The 27972-nt window shown below is 37.3% G+C and overlaps 1 protein-coding gene across 3 annotated transcripts in view; it reads left to right on the plus strand.

Annotated features, from left to right (window-relative positions):
• The window catches only part of RAB3GAP2 (RAB3 GTPase activating non-catalytic protein subunit 2), a 109384-nt gene that overhangs the window by 61660 nt on the left and 19752 nt on the right, over nt 1-27972 (plus strand). For all 3 annotated transcript variants that reach the window (XM_081491967.1, XM_081491965.1, XM_081491966.1), the window contains exons 10-23: nt 2920-3068; nt 4108-4187; nt 4309-4398; nt 5789-5928; nt 7664-7880; nt 8435-8578; nt 9005-9087; nt 9443-9507; nt 13231-13321; nt 15448-15575; nt 17486-17699; nt 18031-18128; nt 26241-26346; nt 26958-27118. In XM_081491967.1, coding sequence (XP_081348093.1) covers nt 2925-3068; nt 4108-4187; nt 4309-4398; nt 5789-5928; nt 7664-7880; nt 8435-8578; nt 9005-9087; nt 9443-9507; nt 13231-13321; nt 15448-15575; nt 17486-17699; nt 18031-18128; nt 26241-26346; nt 26958-27118 — 1761 coding nt within the window. In that variant the 5' untranslated portion in view covers nt 2920-2924. The remainder of the gene's footprint in view (nt 1-2919; nt 3069-4107; nt 4188-4308; nt 4399-5788; nt 5929-7663; nt 7881-8434; nt 8579-9004; nt 9088-9442; nt 9508-13230; nt 13322-15447; nt 15576-17485; nt 17700-18030; nt 18129-26240; nt 26347-26957; nt 27119-27972) is intronic.

The raw sequence follows: 27972 nt of genomic DNA on the forward strand, positions 1-27972 counted from the left end.
ATGATCGGGCTGTGGCTGAGAAGAGGATAGGAGAAGGAAGCGGTAGGAGTGAACGAGTGGCGAGTTGTGGTTTTTGCAGGTTAACTTCTGACGCAGACTTCCAAATGGAGATGCCAGGTAGACAGATACATTAGTCTAAAGTTCAGGAAAGAGGTCCAGATTATCAGTATAAATTTGGGAGGGAATGGTTAACTGTGGAATGCGTCACAGAATTCAAGAAAGATTTGACAACGTAGAGCTATGCATTGATTCTTAGAAGTTTAAGTGGAATGGTGAGAATGAAAGCCGCATCAGAGCACATTTAAGAATAAATATTTCCACCCCCTACTTACAAAACTCAGAAACACAAGAACAAGAAATCAGCTCACAGCATCTCCATTTTGACTCCAGTCCTGACTTCACTAAACTTACTCATTTTCCAGCTCCTGGTGGACACTTCCCCTGGGTATCCGAACTTAACATATCCCAAACCGAATTTTTGACTTCTCCCATCAAACTTGGTCCTCCTGTGTCCTTCTCTCGCGTCATCTTCTCTTGCTTGCACCAAAAGCTTTTGAGTCATTCTTGATTCTCCTTTTTTTCTCACACTCCTCATCCAGTCCACCTTTGTCTCAGCTACCCTCACAGAAAATCCGGAATCTGACCACGTCTCCTCTCCATCATTGTCAGCATAGTAGTCCATACCACCGTTGTCTCTTGCCTGAACTACTGAGGAAGTGAAAATCCTAACTGGTCTTTCTGCTGCCTTTCTTCTTTTCCTAAAATGTCTTTGCCCATTAGCAGCTAACATGATCCTTGTAGAATATAAGTCATATTTTTGCCACTTCTCTGCTCACAACCTTACAGTGGCTTCCCATCTTATTCCTCATAAAACCCAAAGGCCTTACATCTCCTGCAGAACTCCCCCTTCCTCACCCCTGTGTTCCCCCACGCTGATCACTTACTGCTCCTCCGCTACACCAAACGTCCTTCCACTTTGGAGCCTTGGTAGTTGTCCCTTCTGCCTGGAGTTTTACCCAGCTAGTCACATGGCTCCTCCCTCCCTTCAAACAGGTATCTGTTCAAATGCCATTTTATCAAAGAGACCTTCTTTAGCCAGTATACAGGCCTCGAAAATTATCCAGTGACTTTAACCTTGCAGAAGTTTATGGTAAGAACTGTAAGGTGTTTCACAGTGTGGAAAGGCCTCAGATGTTCAGGGAAAACCCTAAAAGACAAGGTAGTAACAAATTCAGAAGAAAAAAAAAATTTACATGTAAGGCAATGTAATTACAGTAGGCAGCTTGTCTCAGCAGTAATACTTAGAGTTCTTTATAGTGAGAAGGGTGAATGTGAATTTAATTTAAAAATTGAGATATGGTTATACTGGAAGAATATGGAGAGAAAAAGAACTGTAAGTTATATTTTCATTTACCTTAAATCATTGAAAAATAATGCTAAAATTGGTGACTCAGAAGGCAAAGTCACACACCTATAGTGTGTGGAGGATGAAGAGAAAGCATTTTAAAATTTAAAATTTCAATTTATATGTGATACCATTCAGCCTTTGATTTTGTGCTGGTACAGTCAGCATATTTAATCATGTCATAAAAACACTTTGTATATTGAATCATGAATTCATTCATAAACACAGGACAGGCATTCTGATCTTTCAGAATAGGTCAACTTTTGTAAGGATTAAAATTTGATGACTTTAAATCCTAAATCCAGTGAGAGGTTTGCTTATGAACACCCGAAAAGCATTTCCTTTCCCAGGACACTCTCTCAGGAGCAGTGCATTCAAAATAGAGGCAGTACATACATATGAAAATGAAAATAACTCTTGTTCCATTCTGCAGTATGTTTGTGTTCAGAACTGGCTGTCTTTATGTACCAGGAGTACCTGAGTTGGAAGACATCGCCCGAGACGAAATCTAGCAGCAGATCTTTACTTTCTAGTCTTTAAGCTCACTTGCCCCCACCTTCTTTCTCTGCCACCCAGGTGAATTTAAATGATGTTGGCTTTTCCTCTGCTGCTCCACGTAGGATGTGGGCCTCAGCATGGTCTACTTTTACTCGTAGCACCTTGGGGAAATCAGCAATAACTCTTCATTATAGAAGGTGGGGGATTTCTGGACTACAAAGTAGATGTTTGAAAGGGTTTGTTTTCACTGTGTGGGAAAGGATAAGGGAGCAGAGATGCTCTACTACCTTTCTGGTGAGGATGTAAGGCAGCACTGCCTCTATGGAATGCCGTGTTGCAGTACTTAATAAAATTGTTTAAAAATGTAGACCCCTTTTGAGCCTGCACTTCTGTTTGTGAGGATTTGCCATACAGATGAACTTATATATAGGTATGCAAAGATCTGTCAAGGATGTATATCGCAGCATTATTTGTAGTGGTAAAAGGTGAGAACCAACTCAGATGTCCATCAGAAGGTCAGATCAATTATGGCATGACCACACAGTGGAATACTCTGAGTGACTGCCAAGAATGAGGCATGTCCCCTTGATATTTTATTAAATTTAAAACACAAGGCACACATCAGTTGATTTGGTGTGCTGTCATTTATGTACCTACAACATTCCTGGAAAAAGAAAATATTTCAGTTGTTACCTCAAAAAAGTAAACTTATACCTGGAGATATTGGTAGACTCTATATATTTCTTGTACCATTTGAAGTTTTTATCTGTTTAAAAAATTAATATTTAAATTGTTTTGTACATTTTATAGCTTAGAGGAATTGTAGGTGGCAGTTTTAATATCTTATGGATGTTTTATGGCATTGATCTTGTAGCTTTTAAAAACGACTTTCATCTATTAAATGAAACTCAGCAGTTAGCATTTTAGAATGGAGTTGAAATAAAAATCTAGTAATCTAAAATGACAGTGTCATTTCAGTGCATTAAAATCACATATTGTTGTTGTTTTGTCATTAGGTATTATGACTCTGTCCCCTTTTGATCAAATGAAGACTGCCTCAAATATAGGTGGCTATAATGCAGCAATTAAAAACAGCCCACCAGCCATGTCTCAGTATATCACTGTAGGGTCCAGTCCATTTACAGGCTTCTTCTATGCTTTAGAGGTAAGTGTTTCATCACTGATTTTGATTTTCAACATATATACAAATTGGATATGTTAATAGCTTTAAAAAGATTAAGCGGTTTACATTTGTAAGTTTCAGTGTAAGCTGAAATTAGTCTCAACTCACTTTCTTCTAAATTCTTTAGATTAACTGAAAAGGTATTAAAGTCAGTGTAAAATAAGCAGCCTTCTTTGTTTCTGATGCCTCGAATTCTTAGTTGAATTGTCTTCAAATATTGGTGCAGTAGTCAGAAGGTTAGAGTTGTTAGTGATGTCGGCCCACGAGGGAATTGAGTAAATGAGGAATTGTAAAGATAGAATGAGCTGCCAACTATAGCTGATGAAGTGGTGAAAACTGCTTCCTAAAATTGGGGAGATTTAGGTAATAGACTTGGCAGCTCTGATTTCTCACATAAAAAGCGCCCTTCTCAGAATTTTCCAAACTGTCTTTTTACTTTAACAAAAATATATTTTAAAAAAAGAGTCAGGGGGGAATAAATTAGGAGTTTGGAATGAATAGATATACACTCCAGTATATAAAATAGGTAAGCAGCAAGGATTTACTGTATAACACAGGGAGCTATATTCAGTATCTTGTAATAATCACTAATGGAAAAGAATCTGAAATGTGTGTGTGTATATAAAACCAAATTACTTGCTGTATGCCTGAAGCTAACACAACATTCTAAACCAGCTATACTTAAATTTAAAATAAATTTTGTACAATATGAAGTATTTCTAAATAAAAACGGATTGAAAAAAATGTTTTAAAAAGAGTTGGAAAAGAGCTAGTCTGTATGGATGAGAAATCAATAGCCCTGCTAGAATAAGGCCATTTTAATGTCCTAGTTTAGATGTTTTAATTGACTACAATTTAAAGAGGGAAATCATGAAGATTATCTAAACTATTAGTGATTTTACTTTTAAACCGTAGAGTTAAAACTTCTGATTATATTTCTACCTCCTACCTTTTTAAAGTGCATCTCATTTAGAAAGTGTATTTTGTTTATTTGTCATCTTTCAAATGTTCTGTTTTTCAGGGAAGCACGCAACCATTATTATCTCATGTTGCACTCGCAGTGGCAAGTAAACTCACTTCCGCTTTATTTAATGCTGCCAGGTAATGACATCAGTTTAAATAATCTAATTTTCATCTCACTTAGTTTTAACTTATATTCTGATGGTCTGCACGGTAAAACACTGGAATCCATGGTTTTAGTCTAGATGCTCTTTCTTTTCAGTGGTTGGCTTGGTTGGAAGAGCAAGCATGAGGAAGAAGCTGTCCAGAAGCAGAAACCCAAGATGGAGCCAGCTACCCCATTAGCTGTAAGGCAAGTCGTCATGCTCCTCTTGCATTTTAGTATTTTTAGAAATGGACTGTTAAATGTGTGGTCTTTCCATGTGCTTAGCTGATTTATTGATTTCTTGAGTCTTTGGAGCTCCTATAAGTCATTAATGTGGGACTAATGTTTTCTACCAGAATGTAAACTTCATGAGGAGAGTGGTTCTCGTCTGTTTTAATGACACTTGTCTCCCCATCATGTAGTAGAGGCTCAGTGTGTGTGTGTGTTGGGTGTGCGCTTACAAACACTGTACACTTAGCTTAAATTGTAGAAATACTGGGTTTTTGATAGCTATTGAACTTCTTTCTGTAAAAAGTTCAGCTTATTGGTAAGCTGTAGAACCTTAAAAAGGACATAGTGATTTCTTTAAAAAAAAAAAAAAGTAAAAACGGGATCACATCTATTCAAGCATTATGCTTGAATAATGCTGGCTTATGCTTCCTTGCTTGTTCCAGCAGTACTGGGGGATATTTAGTGGATTTGTCAGATTTTAGGGGGAGAGGGCATGAGTTTTGCTTGATTCTGTTTTTAAATCCTTTTTTATTACTCAATATAAAGTACCACCATGAAGGGAAAGAAAAACCTCTCCCCTTTTTCAGATGTTCTTCAACTGAAGAGATATAACTAATTATCTATTATTAAAATGTATTGAAGATTATCTTCTAGAGTTTTTTCCATCTAACATATCACATCCCCAGTCATCCAAGAATGAAGAAATAAGCCAAATGACCCTATACATCGCATAGATGTAACAAAGTTTCTGAGTACTTTGTCTCAGGAAGTTTTTTCAAAATGAGCCATTCTGGTTCTTTCTCAGTAGTTCCTTACTTTTATTTTACCCACAGTTTCTAATAGGATTGATTATAGACCAAGAACAGTCTACAGATAACCATTTAGAAGAAGGAAAGTTCTTGCTTCAGGCAGTTACGTTGATATCAGCAGGATATGCTATCTAGAGAAAAAAGAGAAAAGATTAGAAATAAGAAAAAATAGACAAAGATGCCAGTGTAGGAGCAAAGTATTCTAAAGTTTAGTTGGTTGTCAGGGTAGTTTCATATGACATATTGCTTAATCAAGGAAAGATATAGTTGTACTTGATACTCTGAAAAAATAAGATTGTGGGTATTCTGTATCAAATATCTCTGAAATAAGACTTAGGTATTATTATGTAATAGAAGAAAGTTCCTTATGTATTTTGTATTACAAAATGTCTGGTGTGATTAGTTAGTAAATTAACTATTAATCCATACAAAGTTCATATTTCTTTATATTAATATAAAATCAGATTCAGTCTGTTTTGTTGCTGTATTTCATTATTCTTTTATTTATTTCTAGATTGGACTTTGATTTTTGCTTTCTTTTTTCTTTTAAATATCAGATTTGGGCTTCCAGATTCTAGACGCCATGGTGAAAGTATATGTCTGTCTCCATGTAACACACTGGCAGCAGTAACAGACGATTTTGGCAGAGTTATTTTGTTGGATGTAGCTAGAGGAATTGCAATACGCATGTGGAAAGGTACTTTCTTACAAAAATCCAGGGAAAAAGTTAATTGGCTTTTTACCCCAATAGCTGAACAGTGCTATCCTTCTTCAGCTTCTCATTGGTAACAGTGTTTAATTCTTTATGCTTTTTCTTTCTTTCTTTTTTTAATCATGAACTCAGATCATATCAACAGCATTTGACCCGTAGTCCAACTGACACATCCTTTAAGTTTGACCAACTCATAGGTACTTAAAAACTCTTCCTTATGTACTTCTTTTCAGTTCTCACTGACATTGTCAGTTCCTGAATTCAGTTACTTGCCCTTGCAAGATTGATTCCAGTTTGCAGGGCCATGCTTGAATCAAATCTTTCCAAAACTAGAGTGCCAGTTTTTCAGATTCAAGATGGCAAAACCTAGCAAGATTCATTTTTTTAAAATTTGAGTTCCATATCCATATGCCTGGGTCAGTTCATTTAAGTGTCTTGGTAACATTGTCTGTTAGAAGTTACATTTAGTGACAAGCACAGAGCTATGTACAGGATCAGTATGATATCACATGACATCCTTAGGAACTCAGTCTTATTCCATGTAGCTTCCCCCAGGAAGATTATATTGTGGTCCAAGTGGCTGCTGAAGCTCCAGCCATCTTACATGCATCCCAGGAAGGAAGAAGGGGACAGAAAGATCTTAGTCTGCTTTGAAGATATTTTCAGAAGTCTTGCCAAGCTTTTTCTGCAATACATTATTTAGGGCTTAGTCGCATGGCTAACCTAACTATAAGGGAGACTTGAAAATATATTGGCACATTTTCAACCTGAATAAAATAAATCCCCTTGACTAAGGAGGAGAGGAGAATGCATTGTTTGTAATCACCTTTAATATTAACATGTCAGCAGAGACTGTTGGTTAGAAACCACAATTTTGATGCAATCTGGTCTGTTTTTAGTGTTGTGAGGAATAATGTACTTGAGGGCATTAAATTTAAACTCTGGACCTGACCGAGGCCGCTATTACCTTCTTGCCAAAGAATTCCTGCAATGTTTACTTGCCACATGTTTAAGTGTCTTTAGAAATAGGTTTCAAGGTAGCAGATACATCATTTCTCCCTGAAATGGTGCTTGTCTTCTGAAATAACTTCAAGGGTATGTTTTCAGCAAGGCTTTTCCAGAATATATACCAATTGGTCCAGATCCACTATGGTGATGCTATGGCTGCCATTGTGGCCTGTCCTTCTGCAGCTGGCGCATTCTGTCCTTTTCCTCCCCGTGACCGGAAAGAGAGGGATTAGGAAGGCGTGTCAGCTGTTCTTCTCACAGGCCGGTGCTGCTTCCCATTGCTCTACAGCCCATGTCCTCCCTCTGTCTGTGTGCCACCAAGGGACCTGAATTGCAGGAAACCAATTTGATCTTCTATTTTAATTGGGTTTTTATTTTAAATCTGAACCTTAAAATCTCTCCAGAATTTTTTAAAGAGAAGGAGGAAGGGATGGAAATGAAATCAAGGAACCTCCTATGATAACTGATTTCTTCTGAAAAAAGAAAGTGTGATCAGAACCAACTGTAGCAAACTGACATTTTAATGAGACTTGGCGATTTAGAATTTGTCATAATTATAATTTTTTCTGTTTAATATATTTCATAATAAAAGAGAATGTACATTTATTGCTTTTCTTGAGCCCCCCTGACTAAAACATTCCAGAGTGCTTCAGAATGCTCTGCTAAACCTAGATTCCATATCTAAGTGGCTTTCCTTTCCTCTGTCTCTAAGGGTATCGAGATGCACAGACTGGTTGGATCCAGATTGTAGAGGACCTCCACGAAAGAGTGCCAGAAAAGGGAGACTTTTCCCCATTCGGAAGTCCTCAGGGTCCAAGTCGAGTGGCTCAGTTCCTTGTGATCTATGCACCACGGAGGGGCATTTTAGAAGTGTGGAGCACACAGCAGGGCCCTCGAGTTGGCGCTTTCAACGTGGGAAAGCACTGCAGGTAAGCTGCAGACCCCAGCCTTTTCCTGGCTGCAAAAAGAGATGCTTTTGTTCAAGTAAAGCTTCTCCTTAAAGCTACTTAATTAGATTGCAAGTTGGTTGAGAATTAAAATGTCCTTTATTGTGGTTTTTCCCCATGAGTGCCTGCTATGTAATTATGGATTAAGTGTTTAATAACAAAGGAATCTGACTGAAGAGGCCGTGGTACATTACTGAATTAAAGTCAGCTTTGGTGCCCCACTTGTCCCCATCCCTCCTTACACTGTGGAGGCTAGAAAGGAAAGATTCCTTCCAATTCCCCTGGTGATGCTACTGAGTCGTGTGAATGCTTTGTTTGCCACTGCGACATCAGCCTGGTGGTATTTGTGTATTTTCTAGCACATTGTAACAAGGTAGAACCCTGGCAGTTAGGTTCTATTTTACTTTTTTTTAAAATATTTATTTGGCTGCCTTGGGTCTTCGTTGTGGCACCCTGGATCTTCATTGCATCACGTGGATCTTTTGTTACGGCATATAAACTCCATGGCTTACCATATTGGTTTGTGATTTCCTCAGGCTTCTGTATCCTGGCTATAAAATAATGGGCTTAAATAACATTACCAGTCAGAGTTGGCAGCCCCAGACTTACCAGATCTGCCTGATTGATCCAGTGTCCGGAAGTGTGAAAACAGTCAATGTTCCTTTCCACTTAGCATTGAGGTAAGTTGTATCGTGTGCTGGCTTATTAATGTCCCTCTACTGACTTTTCTCAGTTCTTTTTTTTTTTATATTAAACTTTTTATTTTGTGCTGTAGTATGGCCGATTAACACTGTTGTGATAGTTTCAGGTAGACAGCAAAGGGACTCAGCCATACATATACATGTATCCATTCTTCCCCAAATTCCCCTCCCATCCAGACTGCCACACAACACTAAGCAGAGTTCCCTATGCTATACAGTAGGTTCTTGTTGGTTATTCATTTTAAATATAGCTTTGTTTTGTAGCTATTGTTCTATTTCTCTCTAGACTGATCCCTTTAAAGTTAAATAGGAAGAGTAGAAAAGAAAAAGAAATTTGGATGTATCAGAATTAGAAGGAAAACAGCTTCACTTTCTTTAAGAATTTGTTGTATTTTTTTTTTTTAGCGATAAGAAGAGTGAACGAGCCAAGGACATGCACTTAGTGAAGAAACTGGGAACCTTACTGAAAGCAAAATGTCCCAATCTCGGTAGGTGTCCTTTAATAAAAATGAAGGCTGCTGTCATGGCATTTTGAAAGTTAATAGAATATTCTAAAGGGAGCAAGCAAAACACTTCAGTGCGGTTATGAGCTGTTGCAACTCCTTTGTGGAATGAGAGGAAGTACAAGTAATCATGTATAGTTTTTATTGGAATTATTCTGAAGGATACAACATGCCATCGAGGGAGTATTAAAATTTGTAACAATAAAACAGTAATTTCCAAGAGGACTCAGAAATCCTTCAGACTGACTGATAGTGCAAATACATGTGTTTTTCTTTCAGAATAAAGTTTACCTGTCGTAAAAGTGAACCAGAATTTTATTTTGGTTAATTTTCTTTCTAGATTTGATTGAAACAGAAATAAAGGAATTGATTCTTGATATTAAGTACCCTGCAACCAAAAAACAAGTAAGTGTATATAATAAAAGATCTTTCCTGCCAAGTAACTGTTACATTGCCTTCTTAATAAAATCTGTATTTTCTTATTTCCTTCCAAAAACATGACAGGCCAGAATCTTCTTTCTGTGTTTTCATGCATGTTCATCCTTTTTTTACATTCCCATGCAAAAGTTTCTGTTGCTCTTTTGTCTTTCTTCTTTTTTGATTGAGTAATACTGCCATACTTGGAAGTACGTGTGTTTTATATACACACGAAAACCCATACATAACATATATTCAAATTAAGTAGTAATAATAAGACAAAGCTATGTATAACCACCCACCTTAGGAAACAGGATGTTACCAGGAACTCTGAAGAGCCCGCCCTGCATGTCCCTCCTCTTCCCATCCCTTCTCCCATTCCTAAGGTAACCAGTGTTTAGAATTTTGTGTTCCTCTTTTGCTTTTCTTTGTAGTTACAGCATTTCTGTATGACTCCTTTAAAACTGGGATGCTTTTGCCACTTTTTTGAACTTGAAGTGAATGGAGTCCTACTCTGTCTTCTTTGTGACCTACTTCATTCTCTTACCATTGTGTTTCTGGAAGTTCTCTGCATTGCTGCCTGCAGCTAACTTGTGTAATGTATGAATTCCACTCTGTGGCTGTCATTTATTTATTCACTCTGTCTGTGGACATTTACGTTGTTCTCAGTTTTTTGCTGTTACCAACAGTGATAGTGTGATTATCCTTATACAGTGTTTCCTGGCACACAAATGTGAGAGTTTCTCTTGAGTTTATACCTTAGAGTGGAATCTCTAGGGTATGAGCTTCTGGCTGGTTGATGATAAATTACTTCTCAAAGTACTTGTACTAATTTACGTTCTCATTGATACTATAGAAGAGGCCCTGTTGCTTCTTAGCCTCTCATGGAATAATCAAGACTTGTTACCTTTCCCAGGCTCCTGCCACTCCTCTTACCCAAATCCCTGCTATTGCTGCTTGGATTCTGACATGGCACGTCAGTCCTCAGGGATGCCTCTGAACTCCGCTTTTAATCAGAACAGAGAGCTAATGACTACAGTCTCATTTAGTTTCCTTGGGGGCATTGATTCCAGGACCCCCTGTGAATACCTAAATCTGACGGTGCTCAAGTCCCTCTATAAAATTGTGTGAGGTGACAGTTGCTCAGTCATGTCTGACTCTTTGTGACCCCATGGACTATACAGTCCATGGAATTCTCCAGGCCAGAATACTGGAGTGGGTAGCCTTTCCCTTCTCCAGGGGATCTTCCCAACCCAGGGATTGAACCCAGGTCTTGCACGTTGCAGGTGGATTCTTTACCAGCTGAGCCACAAGGGAAGCCCAAGAATACTGGAGTGGGTAGCCTACACCTTCTCCAGCAGATCTTCCCGACCCAGGAATTGAACTGGGGTCTCTTGCATTGCAGACGGATTCTTTACCAACTGAGCTATCAGGGGAGCCCCATAAAATTGTGTAGTATTTGCATATAACCTATGCACATCCTCTTGTATACTTTAAATCCTCTCTAGATTACTTGTAATCCCTAACACAGTGTAAGTGCTGTGTAAACAGTTGTAAATACAGTGTTAAGTGCTGTGTAATTAGTTGCAAGTATGGGGCAAATTCACAGTCGCTTTTAGGAACTTTGTGGAATTTTTTTCTTTCCGAGTATTTTCTTTCAGTCCATGGTTGGTGGAATCCGTAGATGAGGAACCCGTGGATACAGAGGGCTGATTACACTTGTTTTCTGATTATTTCATGTGTATTAGTCCTAGCTCCCCAACTTTTTCCTCGTTACCTCTTTTAAGTTCCTTCAAATAAGACCTTATCAAATACATCATTTTCACAGCATCTGAAATAGTAGGATGACTTAGTGAATAGTGGTTTCTTTCTATCCCTCTTATTCTATTATGGCACTCATTTTCTAAAAACACTATCGTTTTATTGTAGAACTGACAGGTCTCTGACTTTTAATTGTGTTTTCCACTCCACTGACAGTACTAATTAGTTCTCATTTTCCTTGGGGCAAAGTCTCCATTATTAAAGGGGATTTTTGTGACAGAGTGGGCATGTGGAGAGCAGTGTAGGGCTTCAGTCCTGGAAAGGGAGGGTCAGAACCCACATAATTCTTCTCATTTTAATACCATCTTTTTTACATCATAGAACAATAAAATCAGGAACTTTAGAACAGTACAAAATGTTTCCTTAATATTTTTAATACTACTGAATTTCGTATGAAGCTATGAATTTTATAAAAAATACTAAACAACCGAATAGTGAAATTTGTATATTGTTTTACAATGGTTAAGGGAGGAAAGAAACCGGTTTAGACTTTGAAGACTGAATAATATTAGTAAGGCAGTGAGCTGCTAACTTGTGTGATAGTAGACACAACAGAGGCAGATGACATTTTCTTAGGTATTTGCCTTTTTCAGTCACTTTCTTTCTTTTTCTTTTTTAAAAATATTTTATTCATTTATGTAGCTACTTTGGGTCTTAGCTGCAGCACCTAGGCTGTTCGTTTCCGCATTTGGGATCTTTCGTTGCGCTGCACAGGCTCTCTAGTTGTGGCACACAGGCTCAGTAGTTCCTGTGCTCAGACTTAGTTGCCCTGCAGCCGTTCTTTGACTAGGGATCAAACCTGTGTTCCCTGCATTGAAAGGCAGATTCCTAACCAATGGACCACCAGGGAAGTCCCTGGGTCACTTTCTTTATATCCTCCATGCATTTGCCTCATGCTAGGCTGGACCAACCTCCAGAGCTGCCCTTTGCACCTATTTCTCTTCCATAGACACACAGAGTTGTTGTTGCATGAAGTCTGATATTTGTCTCATGCCACATTCGTAGCCTACCTTTTATACTGTTTAATCTCATAATTCAAAATTCAGTTTAACTTGCTTCTATGAAAGGACAAGTGTGAACTTTAAGTGCTGCGTCTAACCTATTAGTGATTCTGACGGTTGCTTTTTCAGGCATGAAGTAATGATGAAGATTCTTAAATATCTACTAGTGGGCAGGAAGAGAGTAGGCACAAAGAGATGGAAAATACATTCATCTAGACTGGCCTGTGGATACAGCCAGCCATGCTCAAGCACAGTAACATAGAAGTAATTAAGTTGTTGTCACCTTTTATTATTGGCACGACAACGGCAATGTCTGCTTTTCATTTATGCATATATACTACAAACTTACTCAAACTCTTACTGGTGAATAACTTTATCTCTCTTTGTCTCAGCCATCCTGTTGAACATCAGTTGCCTTCCAAGTTGTTTCATTCTCAGTCTGGACTTTTTGTCATGGTACCATATTTGGCATGACATGAAATTGATTACATATTACTTATGATGCAACTTTAGCTCTCATATAATTAATATAACATCTTAAAAATGGACTTTCCCTTTGAAACTTGGGGCAGTGAAACTATGGGTATAAGTGTCAAATTTAAAAACCAAGATCTTTGCCTTGTAATTATGAAAATTGTTCCTTATCTTTCTTCTAGGCGGTTTCCCTGATGGTTTAGATGGTAAAAGCGTCTGCCTGCAATGTGGGATACCTGAGTTCAATCCCTGGGTTGGGAAGATCCTCTGGAGAAGGAAATGGCAACCCACTCCAGTACTCTTGCCTGGAAAATCCCATGGATAAAGGAACGTGGTAGTCTACAGTCCATGGGGTCTCAAAGAGTCGGACACGACTGAGTAACTTCACTTTCTTTCTTTCTTTTTTTTCTTCTAGGCATTGGAAAGCATCTTGGCAAGCGAACGTTTACCATTTTCCTGCCTTAAAAACATCACTCAGACATTAATGGACACTTTAAAAAATCAAGGTAATAGGGTTTGTTTATGGTCTCACCTCAAATTTTGTAACTCTGACCATAGAAAGTATTAACTGTTCATGATGCCATCATGTTACCTTGATGTGGTAATATGTATAAGAAACAATGTATAAGAAAGAAGAAAACTTATTTCATACCTTTATCATTGAGGACTTTTAAAATTCCCTGTTCAGTGTATATGCTATTGATCTTTCTCTGAGTATGTTGACTGTTTCTTACTGTAAATATTTTTCATTTGAATCCATCTATTATGAGGAAAAATAGAATGATGGGAAGTGAGTATTGTGATAATAGTTGTAAAGCGTTTTGAAAGCCATGGGCATGTGGGAACAAGATAGCTGGTGGTAAGCAAAAAAACAACCAGGCTGTCTTGCTGCCATTGTATTTTAACTCTCAGTAATGTTGTTTTGACCATGATAATGATTTTTTTTTTAATTCTATGCTTTGATTAATGTTTTGTCAGTGTATGGAATCCATATTTTTTCATCCACTTCCCTCATGAAAGGAACTAGGGCTTCCAGAATCACAGACTATCGATTACATGACCAGTTTTTATTGCTTTTTACTGTTCAGAATATATTTGTCTGGAAAAGAATTACATCTGTAACTGTGGGGTTATAACTCTATATTCTATCCAGCCGAGCTAGAAAAATTTATTCTGAATTCCTAACATCAATTAAAAATGTAATGTGTGGTATACTGACTTCATCTAGTTGTGACTTTTTGCTTGTTGTGTGAATTATATGAAGCCTACTTTTATATTTTGTGGACCATTTTGAAAGTCTTTATTGAATTTGTTACAATACTGTTCCTGTGTTATGGTTTGGTTTTTTTTTGCCACAAGGCATGTGGCATCTTAGCTCCTTGACCAAAAATCAAACCCTCACTCCCTGCATTGGAAGGCAGAGTCCCAACCCCTGAACTGCCAGGAGGCTTCATATTTAAGTCAGCCTAGAGTGGCTTAATAGATAAAGCATAATATGCTGTTTCAGAGGACTTCCCTGGTGGTCCAGTGGTTCAGACTCTACTTCCACTGCAGGGGGCACTGGTTCATTTCCCTGGTAGAGGAACTAAGATGCCACATGCTGCATGGTATAACCAAAAAATAAATAGATAAATAAACAACATGCTGTTGCAGGATAGTAAGCATCCTAATTTTGAATTTTTTTTTAACACATGTAAAGTTGACTTTTGGCAAATAGAAAACTCCCTTAGTGCATGCAACATATTAGAATACCTCTTTTAAAAAGTATGGTACACTTCTACAATCTTCCTATCCCCCTAAGGATTTTTTTAAAATGCCAAAAAATTTATTAAAATTTATCTTGCACTGGGCTGGGAGTAAACCAAACACCATTGTTGGAGTTCTGTAACATCACTAGCTTCAAGTTCTACCCACAAATGAGAATCCTAAAAATGACAGGTATGCTGCTGCTGCTAAGTTGCTTCAGTCGTGTCCGACTCTGTGTGATGAGTATGCCAAATTTTATTATGGCTATTAAGAACATAGACAATCTTCCACGTTATTGTATCCCATAACAGAGTCTTGCAGTTTTCAGTGTCTGCCTTTATCGTACAGGAATGTATTATACAGACAGTGGGTACTTTTCCAGCATTAACCTTGACAAGAAACCTGACTGATGCAGGTGGAATTCTACTTTTGGTCTCTTTCTCAGCCTCTCTTGAGGATACATGTGTTACAATCCAGTTTCTGGTTGAATTATAGTATCTTTGACCACTGTGATAAGAAGAGCCAGGCAGCTTTCCAGTTGTCTTTTCTCAGGGTATGAGAATAATAGACAACATTTGAGTTACAGAGTGAGAGGATATTTTGAAACCTGTTTCCAAAATATTTGTTTAAATTTGAGTACTAGATTAAAATATCTCTTCTGTTTTCTTTCTTTCTTTTTCTCTTCCCCTCCCACTATTAGAGCACCTTCATTTGAAAGTTTAGACACTTTGCATGATAGAAAAATTATTTTTGCCTTCTTAATCTGTTATATTGAAAACATAGCAATATTATAAAATGGAACATCAAGGCACTATGTAAAATTAAGGTTTTTTTATCAGTCTGTTAAATATATCTCTTTAATGTATTTTTTCTTTCTACTTTGTAGAGCTTGAGTCTGTTGATGAAGGACTGCTACAATTTTGTGCCAATAAATTGAAATTACTCCATCTTTATGAGTCTGTTAGTCAATTAAATTCCACTGATTTTCATTCAGATACACCATTCTCTGATAATGTGAGTAATCCCATTACTCATTATACAAAATAATCTCTTTGGTTATTTTTTTATTTTTTATTTGATAGTAAAGAAGTACAAATATTGAGGGTTTTTTTTTTTTCTTTTTTAATGTGTAAAGGTTTATTTTCTTGACAAGATCCCTGCTGGCTTTCTGTGCCTTGCTCCTAAATTTTTGTTATTTAGGCTTGAATATTGAACTTGTTATTAATCCATTGTCAGTACCTAGAAGCATTTGGTTTTCCTTAATTTCTTTTATAAAATTGCTTCTTATAACTTCTTTTCGACAGGGTTTGCTAATCAAAAATGTGCAATGAATGGAAGTAGCAAATTTTCTATTTCTTTTAAAGAAAATGATTCTAACAAGCAGAAGGGACCAGCTTTTCTGTGTTGTTAGTAAACTCATACTGCTCTGTTGTTTACTACATAATAGAATACGTTTTTAAGATAGTCCATCTTACATCAGAGTGTTTAAAGTAATTGTAGAAAATGTTCTATGGTTTTATTCTTCAAAATGTAAAAAAGTGATGGGACCTTGTGATCCTTATTATAGTGCAAGTGCAGTATTGCTCATTTCTAGGAGAATATACAAAATTCCTCCTTTCTCTGCAGAGAAATAGAATTTCTCTTGATAGAGAACAGAGAAAAATATTGTCCTCTCTTCCCTCAACTGCTGTGTGACCGTGAGCAGATTGGTGGCTTCAAGGTCTCATGTCTTTTATTTATCTAATGGAAAATCATTAAAGTGACTTTAGTGATTTGTCAAGTCACTGGTAACACTTTTAAAAAACATATTTGGTACATCTGAAAGCTCGTTGAGTTTTAAAACAGATGCCTATTATTGTAAAAACCTGTATAGAAATAAACAAATTTTAAACAAAAATGAGAGGTGGCAAATACTGAAAATATTTCCTCTCAGTATTGAAAATAGCCTATACATTCTAACATTTTTTTTTAACCTTTGGTATTATAGATGAATTTTATAAAGTATTTTAACGATCTCTTCATAATACTGTTCTGTGATAAATGACATGTCATGATAAATGACAAGGCCATTTTTCAGGAGATTTTGTTCTGCCATTACTTCTCCAATAGTGAAAAATACTTTCAAGCAACAGAAAAGTTCAGGTTGATTAAGTTATATCTATAGGGTGCCTGGGTTGGGAAGATCCCCTGGAGAAGGGAATGGCTACCCACTCCAGTATTCTTGCCTGGAGAATTCCACGGACAGAGGAACCTGGTGGGCAGCAGTCCATGAGGTCTCAAAGAGGCGGACACGACTGAGCAACTAAACTGCCACCACCACCAGTAGTAGTATCAGGAGATGTTTCTGCACATCTGATGTGAAAATAGTTTGAAAGGCTGGCAGGCTGTATCTGTTACTTTTTAATCTCTACAACCCTGAGAGCCATATAGAGGATTTATATGTAGATACAGTGAGGACTGTTGCCCACTGCTTTTATTTTATAGTGTTTGTGCTGCTTACTAAAACAAATATTAACTATCTAGTAGTTCTTTAGTTTGCTCAGAATCACAAGAGTTGGCAGTTAACAACCACTTACATTTTTTTCTGATTAAGCAATAATATATGTTAATTACAATTCAGACATTTTAGAAGAGTATTGAATAATCTCAAGAAATTTTCTAAGAATGATACTTTCAGTAGTATGTAGTGTTTCAAGATTATTTTATTTAAATAAAATCCTGCTCGTCAATTGAGAGTAAAATTTTCAGCAGAGCACACCATAGCTATCACGTTAATTAAGAGGTCGTTTTTTGCTTATAGTCTTGGATTTTGTTTCAGTGATAATAACAGATATGGCAGATATTGACAGATAATTGACACATAATGGCAGTCATAGAAAGAGACATGGTCTATTGATAACTTTTTCTTCCTCCCTAAATTTAAGGACTTGGCTGTGTTACTAAGGCTCGATGAAAAAGAACTCCTTAAGCTCCAGGCCTTGTTAGAGAAGTATAAGCAAGAGAACAGCAGGACTGCTGTCCGATTTTCTGATGATAAGGATGGTGTGTTGCCTGTGAAAACATTCCTGGAATATTTAGAATATGAGAAGGATATGGTCAACATAAAGAAGACAAGTGAAGAGGAATATGTGGCTTTAGGTAGGTAGAATGATAAACTACTTTCTGAATCCTCCCTCTTTTTTAAATTAATTAACCAAAGAATTGAATGTATGTTTTACAGTCAACGGAAGACCCTCTGGATAGGTAGGCACTATCTTATAAAAATTGTACTGAATTAAAAAGTATACTTAGGAGACAGTGTGAGACATGTAATGATTTGCCTTCTGCTTTAATCACTTAAGCAAACTGAGCCATTGATTTCCCTTCTCTGCTGTTGTTTTGCTCCTCTAGGAATCTAGACTGCAATTCAGGAAGATTTTGAGTTTGGTAAGCAGGCATTGGTTGACGTGTTTTGTTTTTGTTTTACCAGGCAGTTTCTTTTTTTGGAAGTGTTTATGTGGAGAAAGCTCCACTGAGGAAATGTGTCACACTTTGGAGTCGGCTGGACTTAGCCCCCAGCTGTTGTTGGTAAGGTTTCTTGTTGCTGAATGCTGTTCTTCCTTGTTAATGTCATCTGGAAGTGGCAGTCTCTCTTTTTTTTTTTGACTCTTGTCTAAAGCGTATTATAGAGCATACATGAAAACTTTCTAAAAACGATCAAGGATGTATAGTCATGTATTTAATTGAATAATAATATCTGATTTTTCTTTTTCTCATTCTCTATAAATTATAACCAGCATATTCCATGGTTGGCCTAAAATAAATTTAGAGTCTATTGTGTATGCATGCATTTACAGTGGACTGGGATCATCAGAAAAAAATGTTCATATGAGCCTAAAAAGATCTTATCTAGAGAACAAAATTGTTTCCCTAAAGCATTATTGAATTATCAGACATTCCCAGACCTTGAATACTTGTTAGGATTTAATCTCCATGCCGTAACAAATGTAAATAAAAGAATCATCCAGTGGGAAAACTAGAACACTAAATTTTCACCCTTTCTGAAAAGGGCAAGGGAGTTGCCCCACATCACTTGTTCTGCTCTTGACTGCCCCCCACATGTACAGAGATATACACATGTACACCCTTTATCACATGCCCACTCACATCTCAAGTTTTGGCCAGGATTTGGGCCTTCCACCTCTGTGAATTTGTTGACTATGATACATTAGTTTTTATTTATTTGTTTGTTTATTTTTAACTGTGCTGGGTCTCTGCTGCTGCTCACAGGCTCTCTCTAGTTCTGGTGAGCAGGGCCTACTCTCTAGTTGTGGTGTACAGGCTTCTCATTCTCGTGGCTTCTCTTGTTGCGGAGCACGGGCTCTAGGGTGCAGGCTTAGGTGCCCCGAGGTATGTGGGATCCTCCCGGACCAGGGATCTAACCATGTTCCCTGGCACATGGATTCTTTACGTAACTAGACCACGATATTGTTTTAATTGAAATGTAAGTCCTTTAAAAATGAATTTTGCTCTACCTCCCTTTGCAGTATAGATGTTAGGAAGTACAGTTAAAGATATACATTGCTTGCATATGGTTGTTTGTAAGCGGCTTCATTCATAATGGCCAGACACTGAAACTTGCTCAGTGCCCTTCAGTGGATAAATGGATAAACAGACTGTGGCACATTCTTACCATGGAATACCCCTCAGCAATAAAAAAGAATAAACTATCAGTATAAGCAGTAGCTTGGATGAATAAGGAAAATACGTGAATAGAAAAAACCCATTTTAAAAAAGAACATACTGCATGATTCTATTTTCATAACATTCATAAAATAACATAGCCATAAAGACGGAGAACAGATTAGTTAGTGGTTGCCAAGGGTTAGGGGTGAATGTCAGGCAGAAGAGTGTGGCTATAAAGGGTTAATAGAAGGGAGATTTTGTGCCAGTGGTAGAGTTGAGTGTCTGGATGGTGACGGTTATGCAGTGCTACACATGATAAAATTGCATGCTGCAAAATGAGTGCCTGTATTGCTGGTGAAATTTGAGTAAGCTTTATGGATTTTACCAGTGGCAGTTTCTTGGTTTTGTGTAAAATGTTAACAAGAGGGAAGACTGCAGGAAGGGCCCACGGACCTCCCTGTGCTCCTTGTGCCACCAGGGAATCTATAATTATTGCAAATTAAAAAGTTTTAAAAAAGGAGATAACTATTACCTGTCATTCAAAATTGAGATGCTTAACTAGATGAACACAGTATACTATTGTGCTTAATCAGTTTCATTTAAATTTTGTTTACATTAAAACTGAGGTTGTTGTTGTTCAGTTGCTAAGTCTTTGTGACCCCATGAACTGCAGCACACCAGACTTCCCTGTCCTTCACGATCTCCTGGAGTTTGCTCAAACTCATGTTCACTGAATCAATGATACCATCCAACCATCTCATCCTCTGTCACCCCTTTCCCCTCCTGCCCTCAGTCTTTCCCAGCATCAGAGTCTTTTCCAGTGAGCCGGCTGTGCACATCAGGTGGCCAAAGTATTGGAGCTTCAGCTTCAGCACCAGTCCTTCCAATGGATATTCAGGGTTGATTTCCTTTAGGATTGACTGGTTTGATCTCCTTGCAGTCCAAGGGACTCTTAAAAGTCTTCTCCAGCACCACAGTTCAAAAAGCATTAATTCTTCAGCACTCAGCCTTCTTTATGGTCCAACTCTCATATCCATACCTGACTACTGGAAAAATCATAGTTTTGACTATATGGACCTTTGTCGGCAAAGTGTTGTCTCTGCTTTTTAATACAATGTCTAGGTTTGTCATAGTTTTTCTTTCACGGCTTCAGTGACTGTCTGCAGTGGTTTTGGAGCCCAAGGAAATGATATCTGACACTGTTTCCACTTTTCCCCCTTCTATTTGTGATGAAGTGTTAGGACCGGATGCCATTATCTTCATTTTTTGAATGTTGAGTTTTAAGCCAGCTTTTTCACTCTCCTCTTTTATAGAGGCTCTTTAGTTCCTCTTTACTTTCTGCCACTAAAGTGGTACCATTTGCATATCTGAAGTTGTTGATATTTCTCCCAGCAATCTTGATTCCAGCTTGTGAGTCATCCAGCCCAGCATTTCATATGATATACTCCACATATAAGTTAAGTAAGCAGGGTGACAACATACAGCCTTGACGCATTCCTTTCCCAATGTTGAACCAATCCATTGTTCATGTCCAGTTCTAACTGTTGCTACTACCCTGTGTACAAGTTTTTTAGGAGGCAGATAAAGTGGTCTGGTATTCTTATCTCTTTAAGAATTTTCCACAGTTTGTTGTGATCCACACCGTCAAAGGCTTTGGCAAAGTCAATAAAGCAGAAGTAGATGTTTTTCTGGAACTCTTCTTGCTTTTTCAATGATCCAGCGGATGTTGGCAATTTGATCTCTGGCAATTTGATCAAAGGCTGGAAGATACAAACCTCACACCTATACCTCAAGCCATATATTAAAAAAATTAAGTCCAGTGGAACATAAATATCAATATGAGGTAAAACTACAAAATCTATAGAAAAAAACATCAGAGAAAGCTTGGTTTAGACAAAGGTTTCTTAAGGTAGAAAAGGCATGAACTGTAAAAGAAAAATACTGATAAATTATGCCTCATGAAATTTCAAAACTTTTGTTTTTTAAAAGACTGTTAAGAAATTGAAAAGGCAAGTCTCTTTTACAAATCATAGATCTGATAAATGCATTGTGTCCAGTTTGTACAAAGAATTTGTACAACTCAATAATGAGACAATACAGTTTAAAAATGAGCAAAAGATTTGAACAGATATGTCACCAAAACATATACATACAAATTGCAAATAATTACCTGAATGATGTTCAGGAATTAGCCGTTAGGGAAAAGCAAAAATAAAACCATGATGGCCTCTGTCCCAAAGAATGACTAAAACTAAAAAGACTGACATATCCATTGTTGATGAGGATGTAGAGCAATCAGAATGCTCAACACAGGTTATGGAAATGCAACTTAATACAACCACTGTAGAAAACAGTTTGAAAGTTTCTTATCAAGTTGAACGGAGATTTACCGTAAAATCCAGCAGTCTTACTCCTAGGTACTTAGTCAAGAGCAATGAATATGTATGTTTGCGTAGACTTGGAGTAAACTATTTACAGCAGCTTTTTTCCTAATAACCCAGACTGGAAACAACCCAAATATCCAATAATTGATAAATGGATGAAGTGTGATGTAACCATACAATGAAATGAACTACTGATACACAGAATAACATAAATGAATTTCAAAAGCATTAGGCCAAGTGAAAAGATCCAGAAACAAAAGAGTACCTACTGATGATTTTAGTTATATGAAATACTAGAATAAGCAAAAATAGAGTAACAAAGGAGATGAACGTAGAGGTTGAGAGTGGGAGTTGGAGAGTGGCTCAAAGAGGCACAAGGGAACTTTGGGTGGAGATGTACTTTATCACATTTATGGTATTATTTATCCAACTTAAAATTAGTAAACTTTACTGTAAATATGTGTGTGTGTTTTATAAAGTGATAGAGTGGTATGTATTATATGGAAAATTTCTCTACTTTAAACCCATCAGGCTGTGACCTATATTATTATGATACTAAATTTCTAAAATTGGCTAAAATTTTAAATTAAACAATTTTTAAGAAATCATCTCTTATGAGATGATTTCACACATTCCAAATGGCTGAATTCTTTTTCCTAGACAAATGTTTTATGGCTGGGTTTTATTTTTAAAGTATTTTTATTTCAAATGCAGTAGAAGATACTGTATTTTTTAAAGCAATCAGTTTACTCAGTTTAGTTTACTTAATTTGTATGTTGGTCACTCAGTCATGTCTGACTCTTTTTGACCCCACCCATGGACTGTAGCTTGCCAGGATCTTCTGTCCATGGCATTCTTCAGGCAGGAATATTGGAGTGGGTTGCCATTTCCTCCTCCAGTGGATCTTCCTGACCCAGGGATCGAACCCTGGTCTCCTGCATTGCGGGCAGATTCTTTACTGTCTGAGCCTCCAGGGAAGCCCTTACTTAATTTATAGTTAAGTAATTTTTAAAAATCCTGTGAGTACAGAGTAAAAAGGAGAAATAGATAAGTATACATTTTCACTTAAAGGCTGTAATGAATGGGAAGGGAAAAGGGAGCTTCTCTTGGGGAAAAAAGAAAAAAGCCCAAGAATCAAAGTAAGAAACTGAGTGTACAGTAAGACTAGCTTTTAAAAGAGCCTGCTTGGTCATTGTGGTGACATTGATCAGACAAAATGGCAGCCCACTCACTCACACTGTTACTCAGCCATCTGGCTGTGGGAAGATAAAGTTCAGGGGTTTGTACACCAGGCAACAGATACGTGTTCTGCTTACATCTTGCTGTTTCCCAAAGCAGTTAATACCAGTGCCACAATATAGACCAGTGGCATTTTTCTGCAGATATTAAATTTCAAGTCGTTTTTTTAAAGAGAATATAGATTAACTTCTATTATTTAATGTTAAAAGAGTAACAGACTTTCAGGAATATAGACATATAACAGTCATGAATAAAAAGTGATAGGTCTTTCAGCAAAAGTTATTACTAGTGTTTTAAAGGCACATTATTTGAAATGCTAGCTCTTTCTATTCTTTCCTGATCAATTATTTTCTGAATTATTTTTTCTTCTGAAATATTTGAAAGAATAGTTTTATTGGAACTATGTACATGAACAAGCTTGGTACTTATAATATAGGTTGTATACATTTTTTAATTTGAAAAGATTTCCCAATCTAGTATAATCACAGATGGTGTCATTCACAGACAACAGCTGATAGTTTTTCACAACGTTTAAAACTGTCCTCAATGGAATTGTATGAAGTTTCAGATTCTGTAACCTAAAACAAACCCTAGTTTTCAGGAAAGACTAGGAAATAAGGCTCATCCAAAAGACTGACAAGATAGATTTCTTTGAAGTATAGGCAGGCCAGGCTGACAGATGGCTTCCTCACACTATGTATGCCAGCATTTCCATTGAGTGAAGGACTAAAACGTTAAGGGTGTGAATGATATAGGAGGATATTTTGCGAAAGGTAAAGCTCATTAGGCTTTTGAAGCACCCACCAAAGACCCCTGGAAGTTCCTATTTCTTTCTTAGGTGGGAGTTCTAACAAGTCTTAGATACTTCTTGATTAGAGGAATTTAGTAAATTTCTGTTCAAGGATTCTATTATTCAAAGTCTTTTGTTCAAATATCATCTGGTAAGATGTCAGTTTGTGACATTTATATGTGAATTAACAATTATGAAATAGCATGATTCACACTTAGAGTGTGCGAATCTCTAATATGAATGTTTATATTATGAATAATACATAATCTAACATTCTTTGCTGCAATGTTTTGAAAATGTATCTTATTTTGTATTCACTAGCTGTGGAGGTAGTTAGCTTCCGGGTACTGTCTTTTCCTATTGTGTATGTCTGTGTGTGTATTCTACAAGGTATCTATGTTCCTCTCTCTATTCTCTATACTTTGCTTATTTTTCTCCTTTCCCCTTAAGTTTTCCTGAAGTTTAAAAAAATCTATCACTTACATAAGTGACTCTAAAATTGTCTCATCATGTTCTGAAGTTGCCCACAGCATCCTCTGTTTACACTGACTTTCTACAAATAAATAAAAGCATAACTTGTTTGGAATTTTTTAAGTTTAAAAAAATAAGAACACTGTTTAGCTTATAAGCAGAGATTACCTAGTTGGGCAAGAGATAGAGCAGATCTCAGAGAGACAGGAAAAGGAGAGTTAAGCAGAAGAACAAGGTTTTGTTTGTTTCAGGACTTGCTAAATGTAGTGATGAATGAGGAGGCGGTTAATTGAAGAAAAAATTAGAAGAGTGCAGTGGCAAGAGAGAGCGAAGGCATGACATTTAATTTGTCTAAACATAATATAGTTTAAAACAACCCTTTGGATTGGCAATCTTTGTGAGCACTTTGAAACCCTTGCTGTTGGGGACATGAAATCAAGCTTTGAGAAACACAGTGCATTAGAAACCTGGTGTACTCTTAACATAACCCCTGGACATACATTTTGTCTCCGAAATTAATCAGGGTGAGTCAGATGGCAACCTAGCCATGAACCTAAATTCTGCCACCTCCCCTCATTTCCTTTTGATTTGCTTCACAACTTGTATGCACAAGACACCGAGACAAAATAATTTTCACATGATTCTGGAATGTCTTTGTTGTCCATGCAGGCAGTTCATTTTTTTTAGACTGCCTTGTGGTTATAAACAGCAGTGCTGTATGAGGTTAAGAAGAAGTTTAAAACAGAGGGAATAACGTTGATAAATGGCTAACGTCAGTCAAAATTTTGTGGATGATAGAGCATATTATGTAGTAAGTGGAATGAACATGGTATAATACGACCCCATTTTTGTGAAAGTGAACCCCTATCCTGTCCTCCCTCCGTAATACTTTCTGTGTATCTTAACTTATGAAGGCAGTTAATGTGGCTTGGCTCATAATAAGCTCTAACTAACCATTAGCATTGATTGTTGTTAATACTGTCATTGTCTTATGAATATGAGGGCAAATATGAAAGGACATACCCAGTTTTAAAAAAATGAAAAAGTGTATAGATAGGATGAAGTATAAAGGAGGCTGATAAAGAGAGAGATGTGAAAGGGTTAAAAAAGAGACAAGTTAAACCAAAAAGGGGAGAAATAGGAGAAAGTGTGTGTGTATATTTTTATATTTATACAGTCAGGCAGATCTCAGTTCAAACTTTAGTTCTAAGTCAGTAAGTAAGTTTTTTTTTCCTTCTTATCGTTTGTAAAACCCCAGTAGTCAGCCCTGCCCCAAGAGGTTGTTGCTATCGAATGGGAAGATAGGCCTGTCAGGGTCTATCTGCCTTGGGTCATTCTCCTGAGTTAATTTCCTTCACACACTTCTCCTTCAGCTTCCTACTCTTCTTAATTTTGAAAAATGTATGTACTAATGCATTTAAACTGATAGTCAACCTTTCATTTTATTAGAGCTTTTTTTTTTTACATAAAGACATTGCAGAATTATACGCAATCAAAACCTTTCACACACACCAGCACTTAACAGATGTGACACGACACCTTTCAAGTTTTCATTAGCCCAGAATTATCTGTGTACAAATCTTATGAACCCAAATTTAAAAAATTTTAAGTATGTTTATTCTTTAAAATCACTATGTTGATTTAAGTGCTTTTAAAATCTGTTTCTCATGACTCCGTGACTTGAAGATTGAAGTTTGATAGTATTACGTACTCACCAACCACTGCCAGGTCCCCGGTTTCTTTGCATGGCCAAGGCCAGGGCTAGAGCCACAGCTCCAGGCCCTCCTGTCATAATGTGCAGCCAGCCTTCTGTGATCCATGCTCACTGGCAGTACCCTCTCTGCCGATTTCTTCTTTAATAAAAGCTTGCACTGAAGGGTGGTATTGAACCTAAAGAAGTGGAGGAAATGGGGAGGTTTTGATCCCCAACAGATATGGAATTTCTTAAGGTAGACAAGCTACCTTGTTCCTTGTTCTGCTCCTCACATTACATAATGTAACAAGCAAGCACTTACCTCCCAACCAGAAAGACTGAACCACTTATGAATACACATATGGTCTAGAAATGTACAAGGTTTTGTTTATGGTAAAAATTTTTTTTTTACAATAAAGATTTAAATCTGATTTCAGTCTCTGCTCCTGAGTGTTTGGCTTTCTAAGGAAAAAGATATTTTGGACAAACCGCTGTCTGTCTGCTGTCTCCATACGATGCTGTACCTCTTGAGCAAGATGAAAGGTGAGCACTGTGGATGCTGAGGTTTGGCTCTTCGGGAATGTGGTCTCCACTCCCAGAAACAACGTTCAGTGTTAAAATTCCACAAAAATGGGGAGGGAGAATACTTCCTCTTAACAAAAGGAGACTAGGAGGTACAAAACATTTCACTAGAGAGAATCCTTTATGTAGTCGTAGAAAATTCTTAATACAGTCAAAGTGTGCTTTATGAAAATTAAGTTTACATTTTGTGTCAACATCAAAAATGATATGAACAGTGTGTTTTCTGAGTTCAGTGAGGTGAATTGAATGGTCTTTAGTGGAGGTAATATTTTTCTTATTATTTTTGGCATGATGAGAACAATAATCTGTTATATTAAAACATTCAGTAGTAGTTTTCAGCAATGATGAAAGTATTCCAAACAGATTTGCAATCAATTCAGAGCAAGATGCCTAAGAGCATAAATAAATGGAATGTAAGTGTTCTGAATAAAATAAAGATTTATTTTTCCAGTTCATTCAAAAATATACACATGCATCAATGGGAAACTTGGCTTTAACATTATATTTAACATCAAAGGTTAAAAAAAAAATTTGCCAAGCTAAGAGTTTCTTTTTTTCCCATTTGCCTGTAGTGGCCATCGAAGAGACCTGGGATTCCCAGTCAGTGTCCCCCTGGTGGCAGCAGATGCGCACGGTCTGTATTCAGTCCGAGAACAATGGGGCTGCGCTGTTATCCGCGCACGTGGGGCATGCTGTCGCTGCCCAGATATCCAACAGCTTGACCGAGAAGAAAGTGAGTGGGCGGGGGGGCTCCCCTCCAGCGGGCTCCCCAACTGCTTTCCCCTTCTGGGCTGCATTGTCTTCAGTGTGTGGAACATCTAGGATTTGAGATACGTGTCCAGCAGGATCTTGTCTGTCTCTTGGAGATAAGGGGTTCTTCTTAAGTTGTTTATTCAGATGACATGCGTCCTTGAACTTAGTCTCCACACAGCATAAGGGGAGAAGCACTGGAGTCACAGTGTTCACAGCTGGTGGTCTGTGGTGAGTGTCTTTAGAAGGCAGGTCCTCATTCAAAAGGCTCAGGGTTAGACAGTGTTATTTCTCAGATTTCTTTCAGCTTTTAATTTCTACAATTGTATTTATATCCCTCTTTTAGAAACAAGGGCAGTTTTGGCACGTAGTGTTGAATGACTCAGATGAAAGCTTTCAGTTGAGCTTTTACTTTGTGGCTTTTCCCCATCTCTTGAAGACTAAAATTTATTTAAGATAAGATTAACGCCCCTTGTATCTCATGGTGAATCAAATAATTTTTTCTAGGGGGATGTTGCATTAAATTGGATAGGATACTTAAATAGATCTGTAGAGATTCACTCAACATTGTCAGTCTCAGTAGTTTGGGGCTAAATTCATTATGACTAGCTTATGCTATTTCTTTTATGTTAGCTAGTACATTCTGAAGAACCATCAGTATCCGGGAACTCTTGCAGGGATGGGCCTGAAACCTTTGCAATGCATGTTGGTTGAATCATGGGCCTCACTACAGGTCTCTTCATAAATGTCTGAACTCTGTCAGCATTGTGCCTAAGTCTCCAGTCTACTCCTGACCCTCATGTTCCATCCAGCCAAGTTGTAATGTTTGTGCACCAG

The sequence above is a fragment of the Giraffa tippelskirchi genome, chromosome 5 (assembly GCF_054371585.1).
Source record: "Giraffa tippelskirchi isolate mGirTip1 chromosome 5, T2T-mGirTip1v1.2.pri, whole genome shotgun sequence".
NCBI classification, from domain to species: Eukaryota; Metazoa; Chordata; class Mammalia; order Artiodactyla; family Giraffidae; genus Giraffa; species Giraffa tippelskirchi.